This window comes from Epargyreus clarus, unplaced genomic scaffold, assembly GCF_041222505.1.
Source record: "Epargyreus clarus isolate Ecla_fem2 unplaced genomic scaffold, WU_Ecla_fem_2.2 ptg000019l, whole genome shotgun sequence".
Lineage (NCBI taxonomy): Eukaryota > Metazoa > Arthropoda > Insecta > Lepidoptera > Hesperiidae > Epargyreus > Epargyreus clarus.
In genome coordinates, this window is record NW_027332227.1 from 2631826 (window position 1) to 2647521 (window position 15696).

Below are 15696 nucleotides of genomic sequence, written 5' to 3' on the forward strand. Positions count from 1 at the left end.
GCGCGAAAAACATAACCCTTCCTTGGCAGTCGGGTAAAAACAGTGTTACAATGGCGCGATAATTGTTATTTTTCCGAGTAAGACATGAGACCTGACTTCCATTTGTTACGTAAATAATTAACTTCGGACATTTCTTGGAGCTGATTTCTTGTCAGTTGCAGTCACCAGTCAGTCATGTTACCAGTTAGTTGCAAGTCATCGGTCAGTTGCAAGTAACCAGTCAGTTACAAGTCACCAGTCATTTATAAGTTAGTCTATTGTAAGTACTAGTTGTATATCACTAGTCGTTATTAGTCAGTTACAAATCACTAGTTAGTTGCAAGTCACAAGTCAATTCTACGTCACTAGTTGCAATTCGTAAGCCAGACGCAAGTAATTACACATTTATAAGTCAAGTGTCAGATGTTAGTCACTAGTCAGATGTAAATCACTAGTCTCTTGCAAGTCACAAATCAGTATTTTACTAATCAGTTGCGTGCCACTAGTTTCAAGTCACCAGTCTGATGCTACTGACTCGTTCCTTGCAAGTCACACGTATAATATGTCACTAATCAGTTGCGTCATTAGTCACAGTCAGTTGCAACTTACGATTCTCTTACATCTCACAAGTCAGTATGTCGCTAGTTACAAGTCACAGGGCAATATGTTACTAATCAGTTACGTCACTAGTTATTTACAATACACTCTACAATTGCGAGTCACAAGTAAGTTGTATGGCGCCAGTCAGTTGCAAGTCACTAGTCAATTACAAATTACAAGTCAGTATGTCACTACTTGCAAGTTACCAGTCAATTGCAAGTCATTAGTCTCTTGTAACTCACCAGTCAGTCGCAACTTACTCGTCTCTTGTAAGACACAAATCAATTGCAAGTCACTAATCAGTTGCATCATCACAAGCCACCAGTCTATTGCAAGTCAGTATGTCACTAATCAGTTGCGTCACTAGTTACAAGTCACCAGTCTGTTGCAACTCATTAGTCAGTCGCAAGTCACTAGCCTGTCACAAGTCACTAGTCAGTTACGGCGGCATGCGCTCGTCCTCCTCCTCCGAGTCACTAGTCAGTCGCAAGTCAGTAGTCAGTTGCGTCACTATAAGTCACCAGTCATTACACATATCAATAATCAGTTGCGTCACTAGTTATAGTCCGTGCCAAACTGCTAGTCCGCTCTGAAGTAGTTGCGAGCAGGTGTAGTCATACAATTTGCTATGGAGACGCCATTCAATTCTATATTCAGAGCGGACTAGCAGTCTTAGGCGGACTATACAAGTCATCAGTCTGTTTCAAGTCACAAGTCAGTTGCGTCACTACACGTCACCAGTCAATTGCTAGTCACTAGTCAGTTGCAAGTCACAAGTCAGTATGTCCCTAATCAATTGCGCACTAGTTACAAGTCATCAGTCTGTTGCAAGTCACAAGTCAGTTGCGTCACTACACGTCACCAGTCACTTGCTAGTCACTAGTCAGTTGCAAGTCACAAGTCAGTATGTCCCTAATCAGTTGCGCACTAGTTACAAGTCATCAGTCTGTTGCAAGTCACAAGTCACTAGTCTGTCACAAGTCACTAGTCAGTTGCGTCGCTAAACGCCACCAGTCATTACGCATGAGTCAGTCTCGGTCTGGGCGGTCTGTGCCGGCGTCACGTGGGGCGGCGCACGAAGCGCAGCGGCGCGCGCAGCCCGCGCCGGCCCACCACCAGCGGCGGCATGCGCTCGTCCTCCTCCTCCTCCGAGTCCTCGCCGCTCCACACCTCTGGCTTCACTGTCTGGTATGACGCTGAGAAACCCTTGAACACGATGGAATCGTCTGTGCGGAACTTCACGAGCAACGCTTCGGTAGTTGATATTATTTCTGGAGGTACCTGTTTGGAAGAATATTGAGTTAAAGCATGGGCAGTGTTCATAGAATTATTAACCTAACCTAACCTGAATAAAATAAAACTTGTACCTATAGAAGTCCTATATAACAATAAATCGTATAAACGCTTCATGCCAGTAATGACTAAGTTCATCATATAACTATAATCTATTTCACTTCATAAATCTAATGCCAATTTATGATGGCAGAGGATGGTTACTCACGAATGATCAACCATGAAACTCCCAACCGCGCCCAACATTGTTTAACATAATAGATTAGTCACAATCAGTACACGCTCATTACTAATAGACTAATGGAAAATAAAATTATCTTTATCAAGAACAGGAATGAACTAATAGCAACACTTCTTTTGTAAGCCTTATCTTCTCTCTCTTTCTCATTGTGGTCAATCCATAAAAAATATTCTTTACCTTGGTCCCACAAAAACTGCCGTAATCTCCCGCACTGCCTTCAACTCCTCCAAACACTTGCACGTAATCATATCCGCAGTTAGCTTCAGGTTCCAGGTCGAAGGTCAGGAAGGTGAGCCTGACAAACTGGCCGACAGGGGCCACGATGCTCCAATCACAGTTAGCTCGGGACTCGTAGGAATCATGACCGTAACGCGCGTGGGAGTAAAGGTGCTTGACTGATTCTGTGGCTGCGAGGTACCCTCCGCATGCTGAAAATGAGAATACGTACAAATATAGATTGTAAATGATTGGTTTATGATTTCTTGGAATTTGGGAATGTTATATTTCTTTGAGAACTAATGCAGAAGGTCTTCATCTTATCATGCTCTTCTAAGTAGGACATGTCAGAGCTATATAGTGATTGGGAAAATTGGGAAGTCAACTTGATACACTATAATCTGAACCAAGATCAGTCGATCATGCAATGAATAAATGAAGATGATACTAAAGACTTACCAGTAGAATAAGTAGCCAAGAAACCCTTCCTCTGCACGGACGCATCAGACTTGAAGACCACGTACATCTGGTTCTGCGAGGCCACCACTGGATGTGGCAACTTGCTCCCACAAAACCTGCCCAGAGTCTTTTCATCGGCTGATGATCCATCATAGATCGATACGTGGTCATATGTACACTCCTGAAAAAAATATATATTTATAGCAATATTATCAGCTATAATTTTTTCATGAACGTTTTTGTGCAATAATGTTCAATAATAGACATCGGACGACGTGTGACTAGACTGACTAGCAAACTATAACTTTAATATAATAGAACATACAATGTCGCGCAAATAGATACATTATACAAGTTTTTTTTGTTTACCTGATGAGGTTCCAGTTCGAACACATTGAATATTAATTTGATACGATGTCCGGGAGTGGTGGAAAATTGCCAAACACAGTCTTTTCTGGACGGATACGTGTCTGGATAGTTGGGGCTAGAAGAAAAAGGTTAAAATTGTAGAAGCTTTCTTGGTTAAATATAAAATGTATCTGGAGGCACGGCAGTGCCTCCGCCAAGTCGAGCCAAAGCCAAAAATAGCGGCACGGCCGTAGCATTCTTTTCTCGAAGCAATTCGGCCCATTTTTGACCCCCTGTAACTTCGTTGCATATGGAGCTAGAAGCCTGATTTTTCAGGAGCCAAGCAAGCATTGTATAGACACGGTGTATTACCAATTTCATTTAATTTGAACCAGTAGTTTAGGAATTACAAGTAGTCAAAGTTCGTAATTTTGTCACTCACTGACTGACCGATCATCAAAATGTTAAGGCACTTCTAGCAGACATAGAAGGTTAAGATTGAGAATACAATTAGTGTTTAGTATATAACTCACGGAAAAACTCTAATATTTTGCAATTTCTGTTCGGTTATCTAGATACACCAACTACATAAAATAACTTTGTATCCTATATAAGTATATAGGATTACAAAGTTATATTTGCAGTTAATGAATCTGTGTTCCTGTCCGCGAAATGTACGAGTAGTAGGGGAGCCCATGATGCTAAATGGGTAGAAACTCGAGCGTCGTTTGGACCTATACGATTGTATAGAATACACTTTAGTGATTGAAGAAAAGTTTGTATGATATTTTTCGATTCACGGTGGGAATAGCTTCTAGAGGATTCGAAAGATGTAAAAAAATGAGTCAGACGGACATACTCAAGGCGCAGCAGAAATATGTTTATCTGCTGGTTTGCAGCCATACGAGAGGTAAAAATGGAGAAAAAAAATTACACCAGTGCATTCGATTTTCAAAAGGGGATATTAAGTTACCCCAGATGAGTTGCCCATTCGAAAGACTGACGGTTCGATTCGAAAGACTGTCAGTGACTCTACGAAAATGCAAAAAAAAATCGTTATCTTGACACACTCGAGGGCGTAAGATTATTATACAGGAAATTCCAGCTGATGTTTTACTTCTCATAACCCTTCATCTGACGATTTAGTGGAGGGGTCTTTTTATACCGACGATTTGAAAAAAAAAATGTATTTTCCATAAAATTTGCCTTTTCCTTTAGCTTGTTATACACCAGTACTTTCCAGGGATTCATGCTAATAAGTGACGCTATCAGATAGTGTATGTACATATTCTCTTTTTAAATGACTGTTTTTTCACTACATCAACGTGTGGTAAGATTATGATGTTACCCGTTTTCTAGCATTATTTCCTTTATATTAAAAAAAAATACCGCACTCAAGTATGTCCAGGTAACATCGATATACTACTAATAAAGACGAAAACGTCATTGCCAGGTAACGATTTTCTTGCAACCTTATTACTCCCTAACGCCATCCTCAAATCGTCAGATTGTTATAAATTTATTGTTTTCAGCATGTAATTAAGCTACTATAGATTTCACGATATTTTCCCCGTGCGAACCCTCCCCCCCAAATGGATGGTTTAAGATACTCTATAGGAAGTAAGGTATCTCCCATATCTTAATCTGCCCCGTTCGAGTCACTCTCGAAATCCCCTCTTGGGCTCCCCTACTATTATTGGCGACGTCAATTGTTTTTATTCTCGAGACAAAAGAAGTTTTCAATTCCAACTTCAATTTAACTTCAATACAAATAATGGGTGAAGTGCAAATCGAACTCGTACACTGAGGGTTCCGTACCAAAAAAACATGTGTTTTTTATATTTACTAATTGATATTATAGCAGCCATAGAATGCATTGTGAAAATGTCAACTGTAACATCTATTACGGTTCAATAGATAAAGTGAAAAACGCCAAAAAATAGCAGGTCCTTATATGTTTGTCCCTGTAGTTCCTGGACTAAAATAGGGCTACGATATCCCCTGCCGGTCGTAAGAGGCGACTAAAAGGGGGCTTCCGGAGTTGGGCGTGGCAAGAGTGGGAGCTCGAACCGTCCTATAAGTGTCCCCGGGAAGGACGGCGGTATGTGTGGTCGCATACCGTCGTGAACACCGGATAGTTTGGGAGGAGCGAAACTGCTCCCCCAGGGCAGAGCTCGATCGGGGCATCGCGCTTGGAGGACTTCGGTTGCGTTTCGTCGGAGATCCCGGAGTTCTCCAACAAACATTGAGGACGGCCACCGGGGGGTTTTAGTGCGGTAAAAGTCCCACATAACCCCGCGTCACTTTCACGTCATCGGGTACCTTTTGAAGATTTCCTCCTCATAAAGAAAAAAAAAAACTATCCTTTGTTTGAAAGTTTTTCTTTTTATTTTTAGTACTTGTTGTTAAAGTGGCCATCATTATACATATTCCGTAAAAAAATTAAGTTTCTATCTATTAAGGCTCCAGAAATAGAGCTCTATGTCAGACAGACAAACGGACAGCTTAGTAATAGGTTCCGCTTTTACCCTTTAGGTACGGAACCCTAAAAAGTAATATAATATCAAAAACATTCCGAATTTTTGACAAATGTCATGAGAATAAAACTATATGTTGCGGCTAATGTGCCTAATCAGTTAAAACGCAGATTAGCTTGCCCATTACCTAAAGTACAAAACGAAGATTGTATCAATTTTCACCCCTTGACGTCGTTTCGTGCATGCCATGATGCGTCGTCGTGTCATGTTACGACAAACATTGCATATTTTCAAGAAACAATATCGCTTTGCGGCATGATGTCGCTATGTATCACGATACGTCGTTATGTCGTAAAAAGGCATATGTTTTAGCCCTAAGAACAAGTCTGAAAAGATGTTTCGAATTTTACTACATAGTTAATCTGCATATTATTATCTTCTAGCTAATCTTGAGACTAACTAGTTAATGTGTATGCTAACGTATTCTGCAATCTAACGGTAACATACACAAAATACAATAACTGTCGTGAGGGAAAGCAACTGTCACAGTATTATAAAATAATAATAAGTTTGTTTCCAAGGAAACAAATGTTTAGGCAAATTTCGCCCTTGTTGCGCTTAAGTAAATGTCTGTATGAAAATAAGCATACATAATTATAAAATTTTACAAAGTTCACAATGTAAAATCCTTAATAACTTTTAAACGGATTACCGTAATTACACAATTCCTTTTGCCCTATCCGTTTTAGACGTAAACCTACCAAACAGCATTAAAGACAAACCAATATCTACACAAACAAAAAAGCATGTTTTCAACTTACGTAATATTTGAAAAAAAAAATACACCCTCTTTATTATTTCACTACCTCATAGTGTTGCTTATAAGGATCAAATTCTTGAAAGAAATGATAAATGACAAAGTAAAGGAAAAGCCTCATTTTTAAGAAAATTCAATTTTTTTCATAATAATTTGGCAGTTAAGTTTCCGCCATTCATTAATTTAAACATTTCGCATATTAACAATATCTTGGCCTTATGTTTTAAATCATTCGAAAGCGGACGTTTTGTTCTCCAAGAATTTATATATTTACGTTCGACTTAGTTAAGGTTATTTTTAGGACCATTATAATAGATTTGTAACTTGCTATGCGTTTGTAACTTGCTATGCGTATGCGGAGTTTACATACAGATGTAAAGTTGACAATTTGCGAGAATGACTTTTTCGAGTAAAATCCGAGTGTTTACTTAACAAAGAGATATTGAAAATCATATTCAACGTTATTAAGAAGTTGTAAACAACAAAAAATAAGAATTTACTAATTAATCAGTTATCTATTTTTATTAAAAAATAAATCCTCGGCGGGAACTTAGTTGCCAACCTATTACTTTCTCATACTAAGCCGTAAGTCATGGCCATAACATCGAAGAATTAGTTGATTAACCAACAAATTCTTCAATGTTATGACTTATGTATAGTCCTAAAGAATTATACATAAGTCATATGTTATGTATAATCCTTAAGGATTAGTATGCCAAGGTATGAAAAAATATGTATTTTCTTCAAAATTTTCCTTTTACTTTAATTTGTCACATAACATTACTTTACAGAATTTTATCCTTATAAGCGACACTATCATTTATAGTGGAATAATATAGAGGGTGTATTTTTTTAAAACTGAACTCGTTCGATTCCCGGCTAAGGAAAAAGATATTTAAAAAACTAATGAGGCAGTTATAGTTTTTATCAAAATTGGCCTCGTAACCACTTTCAGCACTTTTCGCTAATCCTCATAGTTTCGGATTTGGCTCTCAAGGCCTATTTGAAAAATTCACCCTGTATAAGATGATATTGTTCGGTGAAAAATATGGTCTAGCTGAAAATATGTATTATTAATATACTTTGCAAATAATAATTTTAAAAATAACTACAGGTTGAATTCACAAGACAAATACAGATTAATAATTTAAGTATGATTTCGTTATTGGTGAGTAAACTTACTGAAAAAGGATTTACTGTTAATTTCCTGAAAAACGGTTGCACTATTAGTAACTCTATGGATAATATCATCGCAACTGGCCACAACGTACATGATATACATTTTAAACAATTTGTCAAATCACCGATATGTAATTTGACAATGTCAAATAAATATTGGCATAGAAGACTAGCCCGTACTAATCCGGAATATATGCGAATTTTAAAGAATATTGTGACTCGTCTTGATGATGTGAACATTACGACGGATATGTCGACTAGTAAGAAACCATTTCCAAAACTTTGAACGGGAGCGAACGATATACTGGAGATCGTACATACAGGTTTATGTGGTCCCATGGAAGCTACTTCATTCAACGGTTCAAGGTACATGTTATTATTTATCGACGAATATACTCGAATGACACATGTTAATTTTCTCAAACATAAGAGTGAGACTTTACGAAATTTAAAAAATATAAAGTTCGCGTTGAAAAGGCAACTAGCAAGTCGAACAAGTGTATGAGATCAGATGGTGGAACGAAGTTTTGTAATAGAGCTTACGATATTTTTTTGTCAACAAATGAAATTCTACATCAGAAGGCGATATATAGTATATACCACCAAACAGAATGGTATGGTTGAAAGAGCTAACAGAACTATTATCGAAAAATCGAGAAGTCTATTATAAATTGCAGCGAATTTGAGCAAGAGCGTTAAATACTGTGATTTATATCAAAAACCGGAGTCCGACGAAGGCAGTGAAAGACTGCGTGTCACTACAAAAATGGTCTGGGAAACGAGTAGATGTTACCTATTTATGCTTATTTGGATGTGCAGCGTATACTCTTATACCAAACAGAAAAGACGAAAATTGGATGCAAAGTCAAAACCAATGATTTTTGTCGGATATTCATAAGAAGATATCGATTATTTAATACGAAGACACGTGAAATCACAATCAGTCGAGTTGTTAAGTTTTTAGACGATTTTTTCCTGAGGATAACGGGAGTAATTCCAGTTGTCAAAATATTAACTTTTTCGATTTAATTTATTGTCATGTTCGAATGAAAGTGGTGATGAATGAAAAGAGTGCATGACTGATGCGGGTGTTACAGGTGATATAGGTGTATGTGTGCCTGCGGTTACAGATACAAGTAAAGTAAGTAATGTGACTAATGCTATGACGGATGTAAGCGAGTCTGAAGTAATGGAACGTGAATCTGTTGATATAAGTAATGATAGTAATAGGCGTTATCATGTTAGAGAGAGGAAATAAACTGAATTTTACAACTTTTTAACATGTGATTTAATTTCAGAGAGTGGTCCTGTAACGGCCTGAGTGTAGGCCTGATCGTAATTTGTGCTAAAATAAAATCAAACTTGAATTATTGTTGGACCGCCGCGTGATAGCATGCTTATAGATGACTGAGTGATTATTTGAGACCAAAAACAATGTATTTTAAAATTATTGAAAGCCTTTGGTATGTCCGTTTGTAAGTCCGTATCAACTTCAATGGAGTTTGATTTGAAATAAACAAAAGGTAACTCAGATAGTAACAGTAGTCTACCATGTCAGAGTTTAGTGGGGAGATTCAACTATTTAGCCAGTTCCACGAAAGAGTTATGTTTGGTAATATTTATGTAGAGTTTTGTTATAGGTGGGTAATATAGATAAAGGGGGCGTATTGTAAGAACCTTTTTAATATAAATTGTAATCTATATTACTGGTTGTGTATAAAATGATATTGTTCGGTGACTCAAGATTAAAATAGAAATGAATAAAAACGCGGTCTAGCGGAAAATATGTTTTATTAATATACTCTTCAAATAATAATTCTTACAATAACTACAAATATCACCTTCAAAAAAGAACGCTCATTCTCGTAAGACAGTGAGGGGGCTTTAAAAAAATCTGTTGTTGACATTCAAGTAATAGAAGGTCCCGGAAAGGAAAAAAAGTAGGCATACCTACAAAAAGGAATGAGATGCCATCAAAAACACTGCTTGTAAAAAAATCCAAGCCTCGCCATTCAGCTCTTCCACCGTAAAAAGCCGTAAGATCCATGGAATCCAAGTCGGTTGGTTCATACAGACTCTACTTAAGAGACCTTCTGTCTTAAGGTATTATCTCACTATCTAACCTAACAACATCTCATGGGACCATATCAATATTAAAAATATTTTATGTTTCAAATAAATAGATTGGACTTGGCAATCGAAGTAATGTTACTCGTGTGCTGCGATATGATGCGATTAAAACACAATGTGAACTGTTTGTTGTATCACCGCTTCCAGCAGCACCACCGCTAGATCAATTTTTGCGTCTTAAGCGCTGCTATGTTCTAGTTTCAAGAGTGCGGTAAGGAAAATATACTTTTCCGAGGCGTTCCAGCTTAGTCTGCTTCCTCTATATTATAAAAAAAACAATGTATATCACAAGTATATGTATATTAAATTAAATTAGTTCGTTTAGTACGATTGCCAAATCCAATCTATTTATTTGAAACATAAAATATTTTTAATATTGATATGGTCCCATGAGATGTTGTTAGGTTAGATAGTGAGATAATACCTTAAGACAGAAGGTCTCTTAAGTAGAGTCTGTATGAACCAACCGACTTGGATTCCATGGATCTTACGGCTTTTTACGGTGGAAGAGCTGAATGGCGAGGCTTGGATTTTTTTACAAGCAGTGTTTTTGATGGCATTAAATTTATCAAAACATATTTGCGATTAAAATTGACAACTCGCGTTGCGATGCAGTAAGATATTAGGTTGTATACACCGTGCCTCTGTAGTTCCAGGACCCGAACATAGATAAGTAAAGATTACGAAAGAATTGAAATAGTTGCGTAAAAAAGTTTTGCCACGTCTCCGTGCTAAAATGTCCCTAAAATATTTGAAATAATTATTTATATATTATGTAAATTACGCAGTATTAGTTATTTATTCGTAAATTTTCTCTAAAAATGTTTTTGTTTGTCAAGAATTTAAAAAAAGAACTTACTAATAAGCCACTTGTGGCTTCACTCAATTTCGAGGCAGCGAAGTATCTTTACTAATCTATGGACCCGAATAAGGCTACGGTATCACCAATCAGTCGACCCCAGGAAGGATGACAGTATGTGTGGTCGCATACCGTTGTAAACACCAGATATTGTGGGAGGAGCGAATACTCCTCTAGGCCAGAGCCCGATTGGGTCATCGCGCGTGGAGAACTGGATTGGAAAAATAAGTTTGTATACGCCGAGATTTTCAGACTTGTCGGCCGAGCAGAAAAATAATTCAGATTTTTGTTCTGGATTCTGTGATTTGGTTACTCGTCTTTGTGTTCCAAGACACCCATGACTGATTATAATATTTGTGTGGTGCGAAATCTAGAAAGGGTTTTTAAACAATGAACTAAATAAAAAAGGCGTTAACTAACCTGAATATAGTCCCGTGAGGGTGCGTGATGTCATGTTTACAGCCGCCCTCCTTGCAGTCGTGCTTGTTGGGGTGCAGCGTGAAGCCGCTGTGGCAGGCGCACTCGTAGCCGCCGAGCGTGTTGCGGCACTCGTGCTGGCAGCCGCCGTTGTTGTCCGCGCACTCGTCCACGTCGATGTAGTACAGCGCCGCGAAGCCCGAGTGGTGGACTGAGGTGTCGGATGTGAACTGAAGTAAACAAAGTTGGTTTATTATGATGACCGTTCAAATACTGAAAAGAACTAAATTTGAATATGATGTGCTTGATATTTTTCAAAATCTTAAATATCTTTGTTGAAAACTTTTAAATAAAAAAAAAAATAATAATAAATATATAATTATGGATTTGTTGATAAGGGCCAAATCGATATATCCAATTTTTCGACGTGGATTAATTATGGTCCAAATGTTATCAAAACAACAAGTTATGGTTGGAATGTTATTACTAACATGTTATTAATAACATTCCCACCATAACTGGTTGTTACATATCACAGTCAAAATGTTGTTAAAGTTATAATAAATTAGTAAATAAAGTTATTATAAATAATTATAATAAAAACTATATCAAATGACGTATTGTGATTAATGTTTTTCAATCTTGACGTCAAATTGGATTAGAATATTAATAGAGACAATAAATCTTTCATATAAGGGTAATTGTATAAATAGTAATGTTACCTGCACTCGTAATACAGATCCATCGGATGTGACCGGTTGCGGTAAAATTGAACCGCAAAATACTCCGTGACGTCTTAAGATGTCCGTTCCTAACTTCGAATGTACCGTCACACTGTCGTATTCGCATTCCTGAAATTAGAATAATTTACTTTAATCATTGCCTTATTGGTTGGTATCTGCGAAATATGTAATGTAAAAAGACTAAAAAGTAAAACCCCGATTATTTAAAATTATATCCAAAGTATCTCCCGCAATTTAGACGAATCCAACAAAACCTCATATGCTCGTATGTTTAAATCCATCAAGGAGTGCTTGCTACAAAATGAGACTTTCTACATAATATCCTCTAAGAACATTACTCTCCGCAGTGGGGGTAAAAAATTATAATAAAAAAGTTGATACCAAAAATTATTCTAGAATCCAAAATTACATTTAAATAATGCAACTACGTAATCGTAACAGGAGTGGTATGATTTAGCCCTATTACAGCTAAATCAGACCTTGGCCGTAAGTGGATTAATGGGATGACGTACAACTATGAGATCATAGTGACTCGACTTCCCATCACACGTATGTAGGCGATATGATAATATAAATGTTTTAATTTTTCGGAATAATTATGGCAAAATGCAATTTATGATATTTATGTGTCTAAGTTCCATGAAGTTCTTTTAATTTTACCCGTTGCTAAAAATTTAATTCGTTAATGCCTTAGTTAATATAGTTCAGCTGAATGAGGATTTCGATAAAAAGTTTTTTACTTTTTACTTTTTTCTAATACTTTGTATTAGACGAATTTAAGTGTCGATGGACGGAATAATCATGTAATAAAATAGTAGACAAGAAAAAATAAACAAAACGAATACCTATAATGGTAGATGTTAACAACAAACGCGAAAAACAATGAAACAAGATTAAAATCAAAATGTTAAAAAATATTAATATTGTATTTGGCTAAATGTTCAAGCTTTAACTAGATCATCTTCAACATTTGTCTTACCTGATGATACATGTTGTTGCTACCCTCCAAATCAAAATGTGTGAAGTTGAGCGTGATCCTGTGTTGTGGGGGCGCCACTATCTCCCACAGACAGTTCTTGGACGGAGGATACAGGTCCGGGAACGAAGGGGACGTTATGGTCCCGTTTGGAGCTACCAACACACCTCCACAAGCATCTGAAACAAGACATGTTTTAATATAAATAATAGCGTATCGAGTAAATCGAGTTAATAGATTCATTTCGTTTTATTTCTTCCGTTTATTTTATTCATCTAACTTGTTTCATTAATATAATTCATTTCTGTTTCAATAGTTCATTTCCACATTTATTTCAATATTTTTTTAATAATGAGGAACGAGCAAACGAGATTGCAGTTTGTCTGATGTTCATAATCATGAAAATGTACAATCAACCCTAAGTAGAATTAGGGTCTAAGTTGGGTTGTAGGGTTTAATGTAACTGTCCCTGAAAATTAACTTGGAATGTCTCGGCTAAGTGGTTTTCCTACACCATACTATTTTGGATTTTAACATCTACGAGCTATTTCTTCTCAACGACGAAACAATTAGTATTGTCAGAGTTATATATACACAAATTTAATAGAACTTACTTTCGCACTTCTTCCCATCAGAATGCAGTTCATATCCAATATCACATGTACATTCATATCCACCCAGCGTGTTGACACAAGAATGGCTGCAGCCGTGGTCTATTGATGCGCATTCGTCGAACTCCTTCATGAACGTAGCGGAGAAACCAGCTTTCTGCACCGAACTGTCTGACTCGAAGATCACTAGCAGCTTGTTTGATGTTGACCTGGAATCAAATTTGATTTGATTACGAGACATCGTAAGCACTTATCAGAATATAATGTTTATCTCGATCTACCACGCTGCCTCTGTGTGGATTAGCAGTCCATCATTTCTTTAGAAAAAAATATCTTATGTAAATTTCAAACTGTACCTATTATTGCAAATTTTCTTATGTTTTAAAGTTTAAAAACATAGCGTCTAGGTTCTCATTCTGATCTAGATTTGAGTGTCTAATTGCAACTTAAGTCTAGTTACAAATAATATAAATTAAGTATTAAATCCTGAGTTCTATAATGTCGAATTTAAGTCTGTTTTGGATTTAGGAATTTGTGCACTCATTTGTGTATATCCATGGCATCCACCTCACAGGGAATCCTGAAGTGGGTGGTATACATATATAGAAAACATACCTGATGTCAGGAGGTATCTTGTGCCCACAGAACATTCCGATGAGAGGGCTGTCCATCGCGTCTCCATCCCGCACCTGGACCTTGTCGTAGTTGCACGTGTCGTGGTTTTCCACTTCGAACGAATGGAACCGAAGAGCCACTTGGTAGTCCTGAAATAGTTCAATCGAAAACGATCATACTCATGTACTGATAAGATTGAACTACAATACATAAAAGTTTAATTAAATTATGGATCTCTCGAGTTTCTTACAATGCTCCTTCTTGGCAAAGAAAGCTTTCTAAGCAGTAATAGTTACGAGTATTAAGTGTTCGAATATAGTTATATTGATGGTATGGGTCTTTATAGTTTGAATCACTTACTTGTGGTACAGAAAGTTTCCAAACGCAAAATTTGTTGGGCTGATAATCATCAGGATAGTTGGGAGACTCTAGATGACCACTGCTGTCCACTTTGATATCACCACCACACACCGCTGGAAAAATAAACAAAAATATTGAAAATAATACAGGAGTACGTTTAGAAGTAAAACATTTGTACGATGATGATGACGATGACGATGATAGAAATATTCATGACGATTATGATAACATTTGCGGTAATTACAATGATAACGATAAAATAGACGAAGTGTAAGTAAATAAATATATTCTAGGACCAAATCCAAATCGGTCTTCGCCAAATCTCCTTTATTTGTCGCAAATAAGTATTCATAACATTACCTGTATTGTTATGTAACTCACTGACCTTTGATAATAGACCGTAAGCCAACAGAAGTTCAGATAAATCCAATTCCCACCACGAAGTATCCGTTAATCCCGAAACAAACTTCGATTCATTCGAGCGGAACATTTAATTGAATTAAGTATGAAATTTGTTTTACGGAGCGAGTTGAATAATTTTATACGGATTTATAATGAACGACCATTTTTATTAAACTTGTTACTTATTTTAAAACAGAATATTTTTACATTTCCTTTTGAATAAAAACTTGATTTGAAATGATACTTAGTAAGTAATATCATTATAATAGGGTTTTAGATACTAATTTAATCTTTACAGCCTAGGTCTTGAATGAACCCTTCAATCATACTTTGGCACCATTTTATTGTTCAAGTATTTTTGTTTTTTCTTTCTACCTAAAACTACTCACGTTTTCTTAAAGAAAGAGAGGAATTCTTTTAGACTTTACGTTGGCATAGTTAATCATGTTAAAATAGAATCAAACATCCATGTAATCGATACTTTATACAACACTTATACAATACTTACCTTCATAGTGTGCGCGGAATCCTCTATGCGGTTTAGACCTAGGTCCAGGCTGGTACACTACGGTGAGTCTGGAGCCAGTGGACCTCATGATAGGTCCTTTCCCGGAACCACAGATACGAGTCAGCACTGGGGCGTTGGGCATGTACCCATCCCAAACTTCCACCCATTCCGACCAACACCCATCTGATTTGTGGATATCAATCTCTGAAAGCAAAAAGTGTGAAATGAAAAAAAAATGTTTTCAGTTGATATTTTAAGTGTAAATGAAGATTATTTTTAGAAAATCTTTTCGAGATATGAGATAGGTTGTTTGAAGTGTTTGATTCCGAATTTGGTATAGGTAGTTAGGTACAATATACTTTTATAATATTTTTGTAACAGAATTTAATATATTAACTTTCACAAACTTTGGCGGAGGTAAAGAAGTTAGGATTATCTTTATATTTAGCGCTTCAAAGTTGAGTTA

The 15696-nt window shown here is 36.6% G+C and overlaps 1 protein-coding gene across 1 annotated transcript in view; it reads right to left on the reverse strand.

Moving 5' to 3' along the window:
• Positions 1-532: 532 nt before the first annotated feature.
• tok (tolloid-like protein 1 tolkin) overlaps positions 533-15696 on the reverse strand; it is a 111865-nt gene continuing 96701 nt past the window's right edge. The window contains exons 10-20 of the mRNA XM_073083377.1: positions 15231-15434; positions 14321-14433; positions 13961-14109; positions 13349-13554; positions 12738-12913; positions 11738-11866; positions 11019-11245; positions 3158-3272; positions 2789-2969; positions 2291-2541; positions 533-1860 (exon numbers count right to left, since the gene is read on the reverse strand). Coding sequence (XP_072939478.1) covers positions 1639-1860; positions 2291-2541; positions 2789-2969; positions 3158-3272; positions 11019-11245; positions 11738-11866; positions 12738-12913; positions 13349-13554; positions 13961-14109; positions 14321-14433; positions 15231-15434 — 1973 coding nt within the window. The 3' untranslated portion in view covers positions 533-1638. The remainder of the gene's footprint in view (positions 1861-2290; positions 2542-2788; positions 2970-3157; positions 3273-11018; positions 11246-11737; positions 11867-12737; positions 12914-13348; positions 13555-13960; positions 14110-14320; positions 14434-15230; positions 15435-15696) is intronic.